Source organism: Medicago truncatula, chromosome 7, assembly GCF_003473485.1.
Source record: "Medicago truncatula cultivar Jemalong A17 chromosome 7, MtrunA17r5.0-ANR, whole genome shotgun sequence".
Lineage (NCBI taxonomy): Eukaryota > Viridiplantae > Streptophyta > Magnoliopsida > Fabales > Fabaceae > Medicago > Medicago truncatula.
The window spans coordinates 42,019,763-42,039,909 of NC_053048.1; the positions used below are offsets into that span (position 1 = coordinate 42,019,763).

Below are 20,147 nucleotides of genomic sequence, written 5' to 3' on the forward strand. Positions count from 1 at the left end.
ATCCAAAAGCATGAGTATTCTAGTGATTTAGATTTCATCATATTATTTCTAGGCATTTTGCCGTTGTATGCTATTAACTTGGGTGATGTGAGTTTGTTCGCAGATTCACCCTATACGTTTTTAACGATATTGATCATGTTATTGTCTCTGATGTATTCTATCAATTTGAATGAATGAATATCCTTTATTTTTGTAAAAAAAAGTCATGCATGTGAAAAATCATACTTACTTATCCCTTTTGCGCACTTGAGAAGGTTGAGATGCAATTTTAAATTACTCTAAGGTCTTAATTGGAACAAAATGAAACAAAATAGAAAGATGATTCAAGTAGTTGTATGCAACCATACTAAGAGAAATGAAAAAATTGGGTAAGAGATAGAGAAGCGGAGAAATTAAAAAATTATAGAAGAGTGTCCTTACCTTTTTCTTTTTTGAGAAAATTTATCTTAGTCTACACTTATCTCAATGTCCAGATAATATACAACAGGGATGAAACCTGACAAAAAAAAAATCAAAATTATTTAGTGTCAATAAGCGGTAAAAGACACAATATATTCATGCATGCGGAAAAATCATACTTACTTATCCCTTTTGTGCACTTGAGAAGGTTGAGATGCAATTCCAAATGACTTTGAGGTCTTGATTGGGTCAAAATGAAACAAAATAGAGAGATGAATAGAATAGTTATATACAACCAGACTAGGAGAAATGAAAAAATTGGGTAAGAGAAAGAGAGGCGGAGAAATTAAAAAATTGCAGAAGAGTCTACTTACCGTTTTTTTTTTTTTGGAGAAAATTTATCTTAGTCAACGCTTATCTCAATGTCCAGATAACAGTAACGATGAAAGCTGACAAAAAATCAGAAATATTCGGTGTCAATAAGCGGTAAAAGGCACAATATAGTCATGCTCATGCATGTGGAAAAATTATACCTGCTTATCCTTTTTGCACAATTGAGAAGGTTGTGATGCAATTCCAAATTACTCTAAGGTCTTGATTGGAATAAAATAAAACAAAATACAGAGATGATTCAAATGGTTATATGCAATAGGACTAAGAGAAATGAAAAAATTGGGTTAGAGAATACAGGCGGAGAAGTTAAAAAATTGCAGAAGTGTCTCCTTACCTTTTTAATTGGGAGAAAATTTATTTTAGTCTACGCTTATCTCAACGTCCAGATAATATACAACAGAGATGAAACCTGACAAAAAAATTAAAAATATGTAGTGTCAATAAGTAGTAAAAGACGCAATTTATTCACGCATGCGAGAAAATCATACTTATCCCTTTTGCGCACTTGAGAAGGTTGAGATGCAATTCCAAATGACTCCAAGGTCTTGATTGGAACAAAATGAACAAAATAGAGTGATGATTCAAACAGTTGAATGCTACAAGATTAAGAGAAATGAAAAAACTGGGTAAGAGAAAGAGAAGCGGAGAAAGGTCGGAAAAAGAGAAAGGGTGGAGAAAGAATTGGAAAAAAAATGTTGAGATCTGTGATATCTTGACAATCTTTGAATTTTTTCGATGAATTTTGCAAGATAAACGAGGATGGGATGGAGGAAGAAAGAGCCAATGGTAGATTTTAGAGATCTAGGGTTTTGAAGGTAAAGTGCTCAATGACTCATCGAAGATGAGAAATACGATAAATGAGTAGATTTGTTTTCTCGCCCTATTTTTATTTATAACCGTAACTAAATACATGTATTAGCTTTATTTTTTTGTGAGCGAATGTTTAGGTGAGTTAAGTCAACGAAGCTCTTTAGTGTCAGAGCAAACATGAAAGCTAAACTATAGTTTTTTTGACAAAAATAAATGATATTCATTCATTCAAATCAATATAGTACATCGATACAATGCAAATTCACTAAAAATAAAATGATGAATCTGCGAACAAACTCACAACATCCATACTAATAACATAAAACGACAAAGTACAAAAGTTTACACATATGACTATATTCAAGTCCCCGGATCTGCAATGTGGATGACACGAAAGTCATTGATTGGATCTGCACTTGATCGAAGCCGATCTGATAATTTGAACTGAATAATTTCCTGAATGAAATAGGAAAGACAGACAACGCCACACAAAGACGAGAACAAACCAACGTCACACTAATCCGATAAAATCACAATATAAAAAACGAAATAGATGTGAAAATCACGTATTTCAATAAAAAGGAAAGATAAAAACGAGCTAGAAGAGCGATTTTAGGTCAAAAATTGACTCTAAATCACTCCTCTTAGATGGATGAAGGAGAATAATCTAGGGTTTTGGTGACAACTTACAAGAGAGAAAGGAAAAAGAGAGCGGATAAACTTCTAGCAAATAGTCGTTGACAACGAGAGTTAAACTGACACAATAGTGGCATGAGTCAACTTCTTACCAACTTAACCAAACTTCATTGGCAAATAGAAGTATTAGCACTTTTTCTAATTAAATCTTACTAATATAACAGTTTTAATATGTTTTCATATATTAAAAAATTGTCTTTTTTGTTGTTGTTGATAAGTAGTTGAGTGATTAGAATTCACCTTTTTGAAGCGAATAAATGGAGGTGTCTGGGGTTCGAACCCCGACCCTACATATTAAGGTATGTCCCTACCAACCTATGCTCACAAGGACTATTAAAAATGTCTTTAACCATTATTTTGGTATAAGTATATTCTTGCAAATCAGCCTATTAATTATAAAATTATCCACATCATTCAATTTCACATTGTTGTCAACCCATGTGGTCTCACAGAAAATGACATGTCATGGGGTAATTGCTTTAATTTTTTTTCATCTTTTTAAAAAAGAATTCTTGTTTTTTTAATGGTAACATTGCACATATGAATAAATACCCCTCTCAAATTTCACATTTATGTGCAAAATACTCTATAAAATTGACAATAATCAAGCAAATTGATCATTTATAAAGTCCTTTGTGACAAACCGTTGTTTGACAAGTGCATGTGTGTGGACTACATCATTGCACTTTCATCTATGAAGCTCGGATACTTCAAAATGGGTGACGTACCGTATTTCCTGGGTATCTTGCACCGATATCTGCCCGATACGTATTGGAAGAGTATCATATCATTAAATTTTATTTTAATTTTTAAATAATTATCTTATACTTCCCGATACGTATCGGAAGAATATCTGATAATATAAATTTGATTTTTTTTATATTATTTTGATTTCTATTTTTTTCTTTAAAATGTAAGAAAAAAACATTATATTACTATAGCACTAATAATGTTCATTTTGAATATATTATAGCATTAATGATGCTCTTTTTGAGATATATTGTATATGTAATTGACTAATCATCATTCTCTTAATTGCCAATATTACTTATATTTATGTTGATATGCTACGAGTCTATGACTGGTTTATTGTGTTTGTTAATATATTTGCATATTAAAAAAATTGTTATAATTATATTGTACATTTAATTATATAATTTTTTTTATTAACGTATTCAAGCCGTATCGCATCTTAATTTTTGAAAATTTTCCTTATCAGCGTATCGGTGCCGTATCGTATCTTGCATCCGGGCTTGATAGACTTTCATGCACCCCTAAAGGTTGTCGTCAAGTTGCTTCATTCATGGGACTTTCATTGGTCACGTCATATATAACTATCGCTAATATGCTTGGTAAACATTTGGATGCTGACAAGAAATAAACAGTGTTGGAGGAGATGACGAGCAAGATATTTGTGCATCGCTATTTCATTTGGGACATTGACGCAAATATATTAGATCACGGCATGCATTGAATCACTGGTGTAAATCATTTTTTTTTTTTTAAGGATATATATATACTTGAAATATCTTGGGTGGACATTGAATGATAAGAAATGCTGGAGTACGAAAAACTTCAATAAGAGCACTAAAAAATCTCTATGAGGTGGATGATGACGTACCAACCCTCGCCACCACAAAGAGTATAACCATCCAATTTCAAACTCACCTACCTTGGTTAATTTATCCACAACCATCCCATAGTTGGATTGAATAAGATCATGCCAAATAGAATTTAACTCTGTAACACACCTCCATAATATTTTAAATCAAGAAATAAAATTACAACATTAAACAAGTTACTTTTTGTACTCATACATCCATGTTGTGTCTCACATCATGCACTATCCTGCTCAATTGTTTGAACATGTTTTTTCCCATTCAAATAAATAGCATAGTCTACTCATTCAATAGGTGCGAACCTATTATTTCTAGTCAAAATGACGTTGTTCCACTTTTCAATCTCCTGCTCGTTGAGTTTTCTGATTCCATTGAGAAAGTTGAATTCTACATATGCTTGGGCATGTTTCATTGATTTACTCAATGAATACTCCTTGTAGAAGTTGCATCTGGAAAACCCCATAACCAAAATGTCTGACAACAAAAATTGTAAATTTTCAATAGCCTTGCATTTCAAAGAAAACAAGAAAGGAACAAAAAGGAAATAAAAAATGAGTAATGATAAATAGACACCCTTAGGTGGCAATACACCCTTTGACACCCACACAAAAATCTAACACGTAGTCACGTGGACCCCGCACAAACACACTTTCTCTTTTCTCTCCTCTTCTCTCTTCCTAATGCATGGGATGTACAAGGGTGTATGAGAACAAATGGTATCTATGGATCATTACTCTAAAAAATAGTTAGATATCTATTTATGAAACATTACCATTATCTTTGCATGAGCAATGATTAACATCCTGGTCACATGACTCCAAATGGCAAACTACAGCATGCGCCCAATCTATATATAACTCATTCAAAATAAAATAAAAATGTATTCTATGAGTATAAACGAGTTATTGAAAAATAAAATCTATATTAATAGAATATTATTTTAGAAATTACTTCATCAATAACATTTAGTTTATTAAGAATTGCTTATATTTTAGACCATTATTAAATATGTTTTTTTTTTTTAATTACAATGAAATTGGATAAGAGTATATATGATAAAAGTGGATCTTTGTTACCATAAAGAGGGAATGCTTTCCTTCCTCTAGTTTGAATCTCGATATAATCTCCTGGTTTCAAATTATTCAGATCGTTATACTCATAATAATCCACTAAGTAAGTCTTTGGTGGTGGCATCCTCAACATATTCCAGGGAATATCTCTCTCAATCACTCGCCTTCTGCCATGTGGAGTCCTATAAAATTGATAGCATTTGAAATACAATTACAACAAAAGTATATATATTGTGGCATGTTGATTAAATTTATGTTTCATATTAAATCCACAACAAGAAAAATTAAGAGCAATAGGAGCTTGTTAATTATTAGTATAAGGGAGTGAATTGTACCTCGTTTGAAAGGTGTTTGTTTTAGAATCATAAGTAACAATGGCATCATAACAGTATAATGTTAACAGTGTAGCCTGCATGAAAAGTTCTATATGATTAAACTGATTTTAAATTAAGGGATACAAAAAATACTTAGACTATTGTATATAACAATAAAATTACATAATAGTAGTTATTTTTAATCATACCTTATAAACTTGAGCAGGAAACCAGAAACGGCCAGTCTCAAGAAAAATATATAGAGCCATTTTTGAATGATTTTTAATCAAATCAGTCATGGATCTATTGATTCTCAAATAAGAATGAATTCGTTGAAATGAAGAATTACCACTAGTAGTTCCTAATGAGTCACTCAGATTCTGATCCACTAATAGTTCCTTATATTTTGTTGTATGATACTCCCATTCATGGTAAGCATCATTACCTAGCAACCTGCTCCATTTTTGTTCCACATGTTTCTCCCACAAATGATCCCTTCTACTAATATTCCTCAAATGGGTACACACTTGTGCTACCCTAAACAAATCTTGTGGTGAAAGAAACTTGAGGATGCAATCCACAAGTTCATCAGGTAAATCTAAAAGAGAAACCTTGCAATCCCCTTGATTCACCAATCTTGGTACTGAGTGGTTTGCCAATGACATTATGAGTTGTGAAAAAACCTAACACACAACAAAGTGTTTTGTATCAATATAAATATTTTGTATCAATAAAGAACAGCAATCAATAGTTTGAAATAAAAGCAAAATTTACATTACATAAGATCCCAAAACTTATATGGGAAAAATAAACCAGCAAAAAGTTCTCTAAGTAATGGAGAATGTTAAAAAATCAAAAAGCTAGCACACGGAGACAGATATGAACGTTTCTCTTTAAGCCCCCTAATATCTCTGAGGCCCCCTAAATTCATATTCGGCAGTTATCTATCAGATGTATATTTGACAAAAAAAACTTACATCTGTGGGTACGTAACTTCAGCTTAATTTTGTGCCGGGTGATGTCAGGGCATAACAATTTTATTTTGAAAACTCAATATCTTACCCAATAAACATATAGTTTAAAGGGTTTAATCCTATCGTCCAATTACGGATGCCTGGTTTAAAGTTAGCAAAATTTTACATGAACTAACCCACTAAAATTGGCAATGGAGAATCGAACCTGAAATCTTGTGAGTACCACACTCTAAGATCCCAAACCAGCATCACCAAATCAACCGAAGAAGGTTATCGCAACACAACAAATAACATGAAGTTCTAAAAATTTAATCACAAGGAATACTCATTTGAAAAAGAACAAATTATTGACAAAAACTATTTATTTTTAACTTCATTACAAGTGTTAAAAACTTTAAAACTGGAGAGATCAAGTTTTTTTTGTCGTTCTTTTAAAAAAAAACAGATTTTTTTCCGTCTTTAATATATGTATTAGTAATTTAAGTTTTTTAGTTAATACAAACCAAATCACCAACAACTTTCACAATTTTTTTAACAACAAATTTCACAAATTTTGAATATAAACATATATTTGTTTACAAATTCCAATTAAAAAATTGTAGAAGAATTTCTATACCATTTTTTTTTTTGGAGAAAATTTGCCTTTGTCTACGGTTATCTCAATGTCCAGACAATATACAGCATGGATGAAAGCTGACAAAAAATTAGAAATATTTAGTGTCAATAAGCGGTAAAATACACAATATAGTCATGCATGCGGGAAAATAATACTTACTTACCCCTTTTGCGCACTTGAGAAGGTTGAGTTGCAATTACATATTACTCTAAGGTCTTGATTGGAACAAAATGAAACAAAATACAAATGGTTGTATGCAACCAGACTAAGAAAATGAAAAAATTGGGCAAGAGAAAGAGAGGCGGAGAAATTAAAAAATTGCAGAAGGGGTCCTTACCTTTTTTTTTTGGGAGAAAAATTATCTTAGTCTACGCTTATCTCAATGTCCAGATAATATACAGTAGGGATGAAACCTGACAAAAAAGATAAAAAATATTTAGTGTCAATAAGTGGTAAAAGACACAATATAGTCATTCATGCGAAAAAATCATATTTACTTATCCCTTTTGCGCACTTGAGAAGGTTGAGATGCAATTTCAAATTACCTTTAGGTCTTTATTAAAACAAAATGAAACAAAATACATAGATGATTCAAATGGTTGTATACAACCAGACTAAGAGAAATGAAAAAATTGGGTACGAGAAATAGAGGCGGAGAAATTAAAAAATTGCAGAAGAGTCTCCTTACCTTTTTTGTTTTGGAGAAAATTTACCTTAGTCTACGATCATCTTAATTTCCAGATAATATACAACAAGGATGAAACTTGACAAAAAATCAGAAATATTTAGTTTCAATAAGCGGTTAAAAAACACAATATAGACATGCATGCAAAAAAATCATACTTACTTATCCCTTTTGCGCACTTGAGATGGTTGCGATGCAATTCCAAATTACTCTTAGTTCTTGATTAGAACAAAATAGAGTGATGATTCATATGGTTGAATGCTACTCGACAAAGAGAAATGAAAAAATTGGGTAAGAGAAAGAGAAGCGGAGAAAGGTCGGGAAAAGAGAAAGGGTGGAGAAAGAATTGGAAAAAATGTTGAGATCTCTGATATCTTGACAATCTTTGAGTTTTTTCGATTAATTTCGCAAGATAAACGAGGGTAGGATGGAGGAAGAAAGAGCCAATGGTAGATTTTAGAGATCTAGGGTTTTGAAGGTAAAGTGGCCAACGATGACTCGTCGAAGATGAGAAATAAGATAAATAAGTAGATTCGATTTCTCGCCCTCTTTTTATTTATAACCGTAATTAAATACATGTATTAGCTTTTTTTTGTGAACAAAAGTTTAGGTGAGTGAAGTTAACGAAGCTCTTTAGGGTCAGAGCGAACATTAAAGCTATACGAGAGAGTTTTTTTTTTTTTTTTTTTACAAATATAAATGATATTCATTCATTTAAACTGATAGAGTACATCGATACAATGCAAATTCGCTTAAAATAAAAAGGATGAATCTGCGAACAAACTCACAACATCCATGTTAATAATATAAAACAACAAAATACAAAAGCATACATATATGACTATATTCAAGTCTTCGGATCTGCAATGTGGACGACACTAAAGTCATTGATTAGATATGCACTGGATCGAAGTCGATCTGATAATTTGAAGTGACCAATATTATTTGAATAAGTAGTGTTCTGCTGCATTGATTTCGTGTTATATGACTTGGTTTAGTGTCCTGGTCAGTATGAATATGTTTGGACTGTTGTGTCAGTTTTGTTTACCTGAACGAAACAGGAAAGACAAACAACGCCACATAAAGATTACAAAAAAACTAACGTCGCACTAAGACGACGGAATCACAAAATAAAAAATGAAATAGATGTGAAAATCACTTATTTCAATAAAAGGTTAAAAGACAAAAATGAGTTAGAAGGGTGATTTTTGGTCAAAAATTGACCCTAAATCACCCTTCTTTGGTGAATGAAGGAGAATAAACTATGATTTTGGTGACGGCTCACAAGAGAAAAAGGGAAAAAAGAGCGGATAAACCTCTAGCAAATAGTCGCTGACAATGAGAGTTACATCGACAAACTCCATTGGCAAATAAAAGTATTAGCAATTATTCTAATTAAATCTTACTAATATAAAAGTTTAAATATGTTTTCCTATAATTTTTGTAGGGAAATATGTTTTCCTATATTAAAAAATGTCTTTATCCATTATTTTTTTTGGGTGGTGGTCGGGGTTCGAACCTCAAACTTTGCATATATTATGCATTGTCCATATCAACTGAGCTAAGCTCACGAGGACACTTTAACCATTATTTTAATATACGTATATTCTTGCAACAAAAAAAAAATGCTTACAAATGTGACAAAATGAAAGTGATTGGATTACTCCTGCTTCAAGATATGTTATGTTGAAGATGCCAAAATCATTACCTGCATTTGTAATGGACACCAAATAAAGAAAATCCTTCAATATGAACCAAAAGAACAAAACAAAACGGGAAATCAAATGTAACACCAAGACAACAACCTCACACTTAGACGAAGAAACCATAAACAACACACAAACGAAAAACTAAATCACTGTGAACAACCACTTATTAAATTAGAAGGGCGATTCCGGACCAAAAAATGGCCCTCGATCACTCCTCCCTTTGAACATGAAGGAGGAGAAGTGTGTTAGACGACTAGGTCTACAGAACAAACACCACTAGAGAGAAAGAATATTTTATTTACACAACCATTGTTTATTTGCTAAAGAAGTATTGGAAAAGTAATCCTCAAAAGACCTGAAAAGACTTCAAAACCAAATTTTGGATTTGAGAGTTAGATATGATAGAAAAGATATTATAACTCGACAACATTAGCTTTTTTGCAGATAGACGAAATGACAAATAATCATCAAAATTCACACACACACACACATAAATGGAGGGGTCGAGGTTCGAACCTCTGTCACGAGATTCAGCCTAGAGACGGGTTCGAGTCTGTCTCCAATAGAAACATAATCATCAATCGAAAAATATTAGTTTGAGACATAAATGAAATGTTTTATGTTTGTGACGAAAATTGGAGACAGGGTTATCCGTCCCAAAATATTTTCATCTCTAACTTCGTCTGCATATCCTTCTCCAACATGTCAAACTCATTCGAAAAATTAAGAATTTATACGGTGACAAACGTCAAAGGCGGATTTATGTGTCTTTAAAATCTTTCTCATTAATGTTGAAAATAATCATGAGTTTTCAAAATTTTATCACATCGCCTTTCTCAAATTGGTACATAAAATTTGTTTCCGTATTTATATAAGTACATAAAATATGCATCGAATGTGGTGCTAATATTTAAAAGAAATGCTAGGATCACATCCATTAAGAGTCTCTTTAAACACACACCAATGATATGAAGACGTCTCATCTCTCATTTTTATTTTTTTACCGGATAATCGGTCAAACAAGGGTAAAGAAAACAATTTCTTTTGGTTTTTTATTTTAATTAATTTTCCAGGACATCGTTGCCATCTCCAACCTCCAAAAACTACATGGATTCTTATCTCTATCCTAATCTCTTGCAGTTGTCTTTGGTTTCCTTCCCTCTGCAAAACTGTTTTTATAATTTGCTGTCAGCAAACCCTTTTGTTTTTGTTCACCTTCTTCTTCCTAATTAAGATCTAAATCCCCAAAATTTCCTAAACGTTTACTTTCAAACATAAGATCTAAATTCATGAACTCTTCATTTTTATTTGATTAGTTTCTTTCTTCTTTTTTTTTGATTGAGTTTACAAAGTTTTGAAGTTCTTGAATGGTATAATTTTTGGTGGGTTTGTTTTTCAATGGAGAACATAAATGCAATCACACAAACCTGATAGAGAAAATTGTTGTTAAATGAGTGGAAAAAAAATAGTATTTAAGATTTTAATGGATGAACAAAAATGGAGATTTCCGTTGGACCTTTGAAAGAAGAATAAAAGAAAGTTTAAGGACTTGCTGATACGAGAAGAAAAACTTCTGGGTAAATCTAGAAGATGAAAAGTTAAAACCAAAATAATAATATAAAATAAAAATAAAATAAGTGGCTAAATTGAAACCGGTAAAAAGAGGGATGAGAGAGGTGGCTTAATATTATTGAGTATTAGAGGGTGTGTGACCCTTACGATCCTCAATATTTAATACTCCCTCTGTCCCAAATTGTATTACGTTTTGAACATTTCACACATATTAAGAAATGTAATTAATATTGTGTGGGAAAAAGATATTATTAGTTGTTTTACAAAATTGTCCTCAATAAATGATATGGGAAAAATAAATGAAGGAATTTAAAGAAGAGAGAGTAATAAATAGTTAAGGATATAATAGGAAAAGTAACATTAATTTTTCATTGGTATTGTAAAGCGACATATAATTTGGGACAAATATTTTTTCTAAAGTGACATACAATTTGGGACGGAGAGAGTATTGTTTTGCATATAAACAAATTTAACAGAAACAGGACATGAATGTTGATATTTTAAAAATAATCATGAATTTTTAAAATTTTATCATATGAATTTTCTCATATCGATGTATAAAAGATTCTTCCACAGATATTAGCACATAACAACTGCAATGATCGTGGTGCAAATATTTATGTTGTTTTGAATATAACATAAAAATATATATTTAATATAAACGCTATATTAATGTTGTTGATATTTTAAAAATTGTCATGAGTTTTCAAAATTTTCTCATATTGGTACATTAAAATTTGCTTTCGCGTATATAAGCAAATAAATCGGCAACAGACGTGGTACAAATATTTAACGCATTTTTGCATATAAAAGATTTTTCTTTTTAAATATAAACAATACATTAATACCGATAATTTTCAGTTAATATTTTTAAACATTTCATAATATTACCAATATAATTGTTTTCTATAATCATGGCAATGTTACACGATCCGTACGAATGCTCGAGTTTTTTACTAGTTAACAAGTTAAAGCCAATAGTGCATACAAGGACATTCGGATTTCATTTCATCTTTATATATGTATTTTTTTTTTCTTTACGCATTTTTATCTTTACGTTGAACACTTATACTTATAGTCGATGATCTAAGAGCTCCTTCCATTTTTCAATCTCTTCTTCATCGCGAAGCTTTCTAATTCCCCCATAGTTTCCGATCGAATTTTCTGCTTGTTCCCCATTGTTATGTCTGCGTAGCATTGTTTTTCTCATGCTTGACCCACGAGGGTATTGCTTGAACTCTACCACCAAAGTCTCTAAAATATAATAATATTGAAAGCAAATTATACACATATTAAACTATATATTATACAGTGCATCTGATGCATATACAAAAATTGAATCTAGGTGATCAAAAATTCTCACCAGAGTTTTGACAGAAGCAATAATTCTCATTTTCATTACAAGAATCTAGGTGACCAATAACAGCATACCACCAGTCTGCAATTAAAACCATGAATTAATCAATACACATATTACATTGTGATAGTTTTTTTTTTTTCTTTACAAAAGTTTAGGTGAGTTGAACTCTCAGAATCATTGTGATCGTATTTGATCTCACCATAAGGAGTTTGAGTGTTTCCTCTCCATTGAATTTCAATATGATCCCCAAGTTTTAAATCTTGATAACAATCAGACACGTGGCGAACACATGAAGAGGTTTCAACTAGGGATGGTCTAAGCTTATCCCAGTGGATTTTATTCCCCACAATCCTCCAATTCCCACTGCGTGTCCTAAATGAAACACATTTTAATCACCTCCATATAATCAAATTATTAAACTCATATAAAACCGTTAATGTCATCACAAAATTTAACTTGTTGAAAGAGAAAAAATATTATGACAATACTAGAGTAGTATTTTGTTTAAGAGTGTGATTCCACCCGTATGTATACCTTGCTTGAAAGGTATCAGTTTTGGAGTCATAGCTAAGCAAGGCCTCGTGAACATATAGTCCCTGAAAGAAAGAAAAAGAAAACTCGTTTTAAGAATTTTGATATGACTCCGGAGAATAATTTAATCGACTTGTAAAGACTAATGTGATAATTGATACGAAGAGAACAAACAATTAATTCACTCGAATAAGATAAACTTGAAGTCTTTACCCTAAATAATTGAGCTGGAAACCAGAACTTGCCACTCTCTAGTGACAAATACAAAGCCATCTTAAAGTTATTTGACAATAATAAACTCTTAAGATGTGTGCATTCTTCAAAATATGATCCAAGGCATAGCATAGGCCAAGCACCACTAAAAGAACCAAGTGATCCATTCTGAATATTATTGATTTGTTGATTCAAAACACTCCCTTCCTCTGCTGTTATTGATGTTACATGCCATTGCCACTCCTTTAGGGCAACATGACCAATGACTCTTCCCCACTTTTGCTTCATGTGAATTTCCCAAAAATGATCACTTCTACATTTATTTCTTAGACAAATGCATACTTCAGACATTTTGATGAGTTCTATTGGTGAAAGACGTTCGAGAATTCCATCTAAAATGGATTCGGGAAAATTCAAAAGAGAGATGCTAACACTATTTGCAATTTTCTTCATTCTAGTTTCCTTTGATTTGCTTAATGAATATATTTTATACAGCTACTAGGGATCTCCCACCACACCTCAATACTAGGAGTTGGATTTATACAATGAAAATTTTGTTATTATTATTATATTATAACATAGTATTTATCGACTTCGTAGTCGTAGTAGGAACTAATCTCCATCATAAAATACAATTTGGTAATTTGCTAGTTATTTTTCTACCTAGTTTTCTTGGCTTAATTACCTTTTTGGTCCTCTAACTATTTAGTTAGTATCGGATTGGTCCTCTAACTAAAAATTGATTTATTTCGGTCCTCTAAGTTTCTCACTGTTACTACATTTAGTCATTTCTGTTAGTTTTATTCAAATAAACGTTAGGGTTTGTGTTATGTGGGTATCTGACCTCTGTTTCACACTTACATATGAACCATAACAGTTACCAATAATATCAGTCACTATTTAATCATAATACCTTAACAAGGAATATGACCAAAATGATATTGATAAATAAAGTTAGAGAACACAAACCATAACATTTATTTGAATAAAACTAACAGAAAGGACTAAATGTAGTAACGGTAAGAAACTTAGAGGACCGAAATAAATCAAATTTTAGTTAGAGGACTAATCCAATACCAATTAAATAGTTAGAGGACCAAAAAGATAATTTAATCCGTTTTCTTTCATAAGACTTGTTGAGATTTTGTTTAATGGATCTAAATTTTGTTCTATTCTGAGTAACGTAAGTATTTGTTTTATAACTTCAATTATTTTAATGAAACAATTTTTTTTACAACTATAAAGAATTATTTATTATAGTAATTAATAATATCAATGTGTGAAGAAATGATAAAATCACAATTGTGTAAAAGAAAATGAAGAAATCATATTGTTATTTCCGTCCCCACCAAAGACGTTTGCCATCTGCCAGTCCCATTTGCTCTGTCTTATGTTTGCTTCTTGCCGACCTAGCTAGGCGGATTTCACTAGTACACAATTCATTTTAGAACCTTTCATTTTAGAAAACTTCGAATTTAAGTACCTTTTTAAGGTGGCAAAAGGTGTTAGAATTCAACTAAACAACCTGTTTAATCCATTATTTTATGCGGAGTTAAATGAGGTTTCCGATCTTATCATTTAAGGTAATTTGTTTTTTTATTGGAAAAAATTATCTCATTTCAAATTTTAAAAGAAATACCGCAACAATTCAAGTATTTCACATGCAATAAACCAAGTATCATGACTCATGAATATATGCAATAATCCAGATGCCAAGAGGAATGCATGCAACAAGTTAAGTGTTACCCATACAATAAACCAAGTGTCATGATTCATTAGGAATACGCAACAAGCCAAGTGGTATCTATGCAATAAACCAAGTGTCATGAGTAATACATGCAACAAGTCAAGTGTCATGACTCATGAGTAATACATGCCGCAAGCCAAGTGTTAACCATGCAATAAACTAAGTTGCATAACTCATAAATACATACATCTAGCCAAGTGTCAAGAGTAATACATGTTGGAAATTTTATGTCTTAATAAAAACAGATTTCATAAAACATGTTCAACAATTATAAATCGATAGCGGAAGCAAACAAAACATTGAACATGATTATGATCGGATCTACGACACGTTTGATTTATCAAGGATATTAAGAATTAGGGGTATTAGGAATACCTGGATAAAGCTTTCATGGTAGCCCTCGTAACAACAACAACAAATATGAGAAGGTGGGATGATCTGAAACACACAAAATATGGTCAGCAGCGGCTGATTTGGTTCTTCCTCAACCGGTACCTTTATGCCTCAAATTCTCTTCAGATGGGGAGAAGAGAGAGTTTGCCATGTACGGTGTATTGGGGATCATAGCCTCTTTTATATTGGATGGCCATTAGAGTTTCCCATTATTCTGTTAATGAGCCATCCGGACATCCACTCATTGAGTCCATATCAACTAATTAAATATTTAATTAATTATCCAATTAGAAATCCAATAGCCTTATTACTTAATTTGATCACTAATCAACTAAGGCTCATAATTGATAAATAGCTAATATAATTATTGTTACGATATTTGCCCCACATAATGATATTAGAATATAATAAATAATAAAATATTCCAACAATCTCCCACTTGGGCTACATATCTTAATAATTATATAAGAATTCTTTAGGCGCGCAACTGAATGTTATTTATCTTTAGATTTCAACTTTACAATTTGGTCCACCTCATACATTAATAATGGGACCACCGCGGCTGTCGTCACTGACGTATAATGTGACGGAACCTCGACGACCACCATATCAATGCATTTGATGACATAGATCGATATGGATGAGTGGCATGGAAATTTCATGCAATGTGATATCTAAATCATGTCTATTTCCAACTGATCCAACTGAAATTTGCAAATTCAATATTTGCACAAAATGATACAGAAATGGTTATAAGAAAAAATAACCTCATAAACTTTATTTATGCAGAAAATCATAACATAAAGTCTGTATCAATACCAAAAACAAAAGTATAGAACATAAACTAAGAGACTCCCACTAATCCAAGACATCCTTAATGACAAACCCATATGAAAGACCTTATGTGTCATGTCTTTGATTAGTGGATCAACTAACATAAAGTTTGTCTCTACTTGTTCTATCATTCAACAACAATAATCTATAAGGCAATAAATTTTATAACTGTTGTTGAATACCTATATAACTAAATTATGTCACTATATATCTTAAGTGGTCTTTCATTACCTTTTACTATATGCAACCAAGTGACATAAATACTTATAGTCATTTATTGAGTTAGGATGTGTATTATCTACTTACATCCAAAAAATCAGAGTTGACACATAAATGATCTCCAAATTGTCAGATCTCTTGCGTGAGCATAAGCTCTCTTGTTCTCTTTAATAATCCTTATGGTTGCTTTTTCAACAATTCAAACTTTGAATTGCTCAAATATCTGCCAAACAATCTTATTATATGCATTATTTCCAAATGTGTATAGTAAAATCATGCATAAAAATCCTATAGGCAAAGTGTAGGAAAATACTTAAATTTCTGAATTCATAAATTTTCTAATGGGCACTATTTGAGATTGAAAAGTCTCTCTCGGTGATTGAGGTCACCTATAATTTATAAACTTTAATGTCAATTTATTTTCAACTTTATTGATATAACTCTTTGTGATATCTAAATAATACCTTGAGAAGAATCTCTAAGTATTGAAATGCCTAATACAAAAGAGGTGTCCCCAAGATCATTCATCACTAACATTTATTAGAGATTTCTTGGTTTCACATGACAAACATATATCATCGTTGACTAAATAAAATATAATTGACACATAAAATATCAAAATATAAATTTACTCCCACTGAGCTTACTAAATCCACAATTCTCCATAATATTATCTTAAAACCAAATGAGACAATTACTTTATGAGAATTTGTGGTAACAATAAAGAGACAAATTTTTTAACTTATAAGTGGATTTCATGATGTTGCAAACCATCTAATTTGTATCAATTGACACAAAAGTTTTATTCAGTTGCACCATATTGTATCATTAATGTCATCATTAAGAAACACTATATTGAAATTCATCTTATGCAGCTTCAAAATTATAATAAGCAAACTAGTATCATGACTATCCTAATAGAGTCTTTCAAATAAACTAAATAGAATTTCTCTTTTCAGTCAATTCTTAATGACACTAGAAGCCCTAGTTCTTGAGGGTGTTAAGTTTGAACTATATGAATTAATTTCTTAACTTGGTTGAGAGGAAAAGCAATAATGTTCTCACGAGGATCCAAAAATACTATAATAGTAACTATATGAATTAGTTTATAACTAAATTCTACCTCATTCAATTTTGTTCTATTATCATATCTCTCCCCCAAACTCAATATCCTCAAGAAAACTTAACAATTTATGTCTCAGAATTTCCTTAATTTGTGGGACGAAAAACTTATAGTTTTCAAATCCTTAAACAATATAGAATGTCACAAGTCATAACTGAATTGACTCTAATAATTGAACTTAAAAGGCACATTGAATCATCATTTGTAAATAAAACTCAAAACATCTTGATTTATTCAAAGAGAAATTAAAACAAAAATTCATTCAAATAATGATTCACCAAATTGTCTTTTAAATACAAAAATAAGCTAGTAACGACAATCTAAAATTGGTTTAAAAAATTAATAAAACAATCTTTTTTCGACTTTGTCCATTCTAACTTGAGGCATAAAGTTGTGATGATCTGAAACACACAAAATATGGTTAGCGGCGGCTGATTTGGTTATTCTTCAACCGGTACCTTTATGCCTCAAGTTCTCTTCAGATGGGGAGAAGAGAGAGTTTGCCATGTACGGTGTATTGGGGACTGTAACACCCCGTTTTCCCAATATGAAAATTTCTTAACATTTATCAGAGTAAATAGCATAAACAAACGGGATATCACATTTATCATAATTCAATAACAGTTAAATAACAATTTAACCAAATATCTTAAACATTGCAGTGGAAATTATTTCATAAATCCATAAAACGTTTTGGCACGCAGGCCCCATCAAAATATTTCAAATCATAATTCATAATATTATAAAAATAACATAGTAGTCACGTAAAAGAATGAAGCATGCATAACATATAACCTCATCCCGTTACGTATCAGAACGACCTAGACGACACAGTGAGGCAAGGTCACTCACAACAGCAAACTGCACACTTAAGCACGATCACCTGCAAGTTACTCATACGAAGAGCAACATTTTCAAGCAGAAGGGGTGAGATTTCATAATACAATAACATCAATCATTATAATTCAAAAATCATAACTAACATCATAATCAGTCTTAAACAACATAACATAGTTGATAAACACTTATCACATAATCACAACTTCAATCTTCATCAATAACATAAACACCTTTAAACCTTGACAATGCGACAATGCAACTTAGACACTTATATGCATGTGGTACCAATCATCATCATAAGTATTAATATACTTTAATCGTGCGGAGGACAAAGCTCGTAATCATGGTGAGGACAAAACTCAATGAATGCTAATGCATGGACTCTAACAATAAAACACCTTAATCGACTTATCACTTAATTTGGAGTTCATCATCAACTTATTCATAATCATGCAACTTAGTTAAATAACAATTGCAGCATAATCAAATCACATCAGGTTAAATAACAAATCATACTCAATAGCTTCTTCATCATTCAACAATAATTCAAGCAAGTATAATTCAATCCATAATTCACTTCATAATCATTTAACAATTCATAAAGCTTCACAGTTCATGATCAGTATCTTTAATAGGTCACACTAAGTACCTAAAGCTCCTTTCTAACCAATCCAAACAACTCAGGTCTCACAATGCACTAAAACTCCCAATTTTGGAAGTGCTCGCGAGGCGAGAGCATCTGCTCACCATGGCGAGTACAAGCCAACTTTCCAACTAAGATTGTTCCAGGTTCAATCTCATTCCCATTCGTTCCCTAATCATTAGTAGGTACCTAAAGGTACTCAAAGGCATCTAAGGTTCAACTCAAAAGTCAAAAACTCGAAAATCAACATGCTCTCTGGTCATACTCGCTATGGCGAGTAGGGTTGTTCGCCGTGGCGAGCTGTACCAAAAAGACTCGCGAGGCGAAGGGGAAAGGCTCGCGTGGCGAGCGATGAATTTTGCCTCGGGCAGAATGCACTTTCTACACGAAAATCATCATCTAACAAGGTTCTAAGCCTAATTTCAATCTCAGAATTCATCCTAAACATATTCTAAGGTTATAGGGCGGTCTCTACATCAATCTAACACAGTTTTACCGTTTGATCATCAATTTTTAGGGTTTTGACCTAATTCCAATACTTCTCTAAATCAATCCTAACTTTGTCAATTAATCATCAGAATTACAACAACTAACATTACTGAATTATTAGTCTCACCCTTACCTTGTATGAAGAAAATCGCAGCCCTTCTCTTGGTTCTCTCTTCTCTTAGCTTTTTCTCCCTTTTCTCCAAAAACGTACGTACATCAATATTTTTTCTAAACTAGGTCTATCTCTTTTATATCTCCTCTTAATTACTTATCTTATCTCACTTTCTCCCCCAAAACTATCTAAAATATCAAAACAGCCCTTAACTAAATATTTTTCATATTTTTATTTTCTTATCAAATCTTATTTTATTTAATAATAAAATAAGTCTCATAATCTTATCAAATCACCAAAACACATCAAATTATCCAAATCAACTTAAATCATCTTAATTCAAAACTCACACATATATTATAAAAATATAATATAATCGCTTAAACTCGATTAAATAAATAATTAAACGAAAGTGGGCGTTACAGGGACCATAGCCTCTTTTATATTGGATGACCATTAGGGTTTCCCATTATTCCGTTAATGGGTCATCCGGACATCCACTCATTGAGTCCATATCAACTAATTAAATATTTAATTAATTATCCAATTAGAAATCGAATAGCCTTATTACTTAATTTGATCACTAATCAACTAAGGCTCACAATTGATAAATATCTAATATAATTATTGTTACGATATTTGCCCACATAATGACATTGGAATATAATAAATAATAAAATATTCCAACAATACATGCGTCAAGCCAACTGTTACTCATGCAACAAGCCTCCAAATGCCAAGTGGAATATAAGAAGTAAGCCAAGTGTCACTCATGCAATAAACCAT

The 20,147-nt window shown here is 31.6% G+C and overlaps 2 protein-coding genes across 2 annotated transcripts; both read right to left on the reverse strand.

The window, feature by feature from the left end:
- Positions 1-3,979: 3,979 nt before the first annotated feature.
- LOC120576849 (F-box protein At2g26850) lies at positions 3,980-5,999 on the reverse strand. The gene is made up of 5 exons (XM_039827406.1): positions 5,511-5,999; positions 5,323-5,396; positions 4,994-5,169; positions 4,690-4,764; positions 3,980-4,391 (listed from the first exon to the last, which is right to left on the reverse strand). The coding sequence occupies exons 1-5, from the start codon at positions 5,964-5,966 to the stop codon at positions 4,201-4,203; spliced, it is 972 nt and encodes a 323-aa protein (XP_039683340.1). The 5' UTR covers positions 5,967-5,999; the 3' UTR covers positions 3,980-4,200.
- Positions 6,000-11,929: 5,930 nt separating this feature from the next.
- Positions 11,930-13,518, reverse strand: LOC11411502 (F-box protein At2g26850). Its single transcript, XM_039828004.1, has 5 exons — positions 12,962-13,518; positions 12,752-12,813; positions 12,384-12,589; positions 12,221-12,295; positions 11,930-12,111 (listed from the first exon to the last, which is right to left on the reverse strand). The coding sequence occupies exons 1-5, from the start codon at positions 13,412-13,414 to the stop codon at positions 11,930-11,932; spliced, it is 978 nt and encodes a 325-aa protein (XP_039683938.1). The 5' UTR covers positions 13,415-13,518.
- Positions 13,519-20,147: the final 6,629 nt, after the last annotated feature.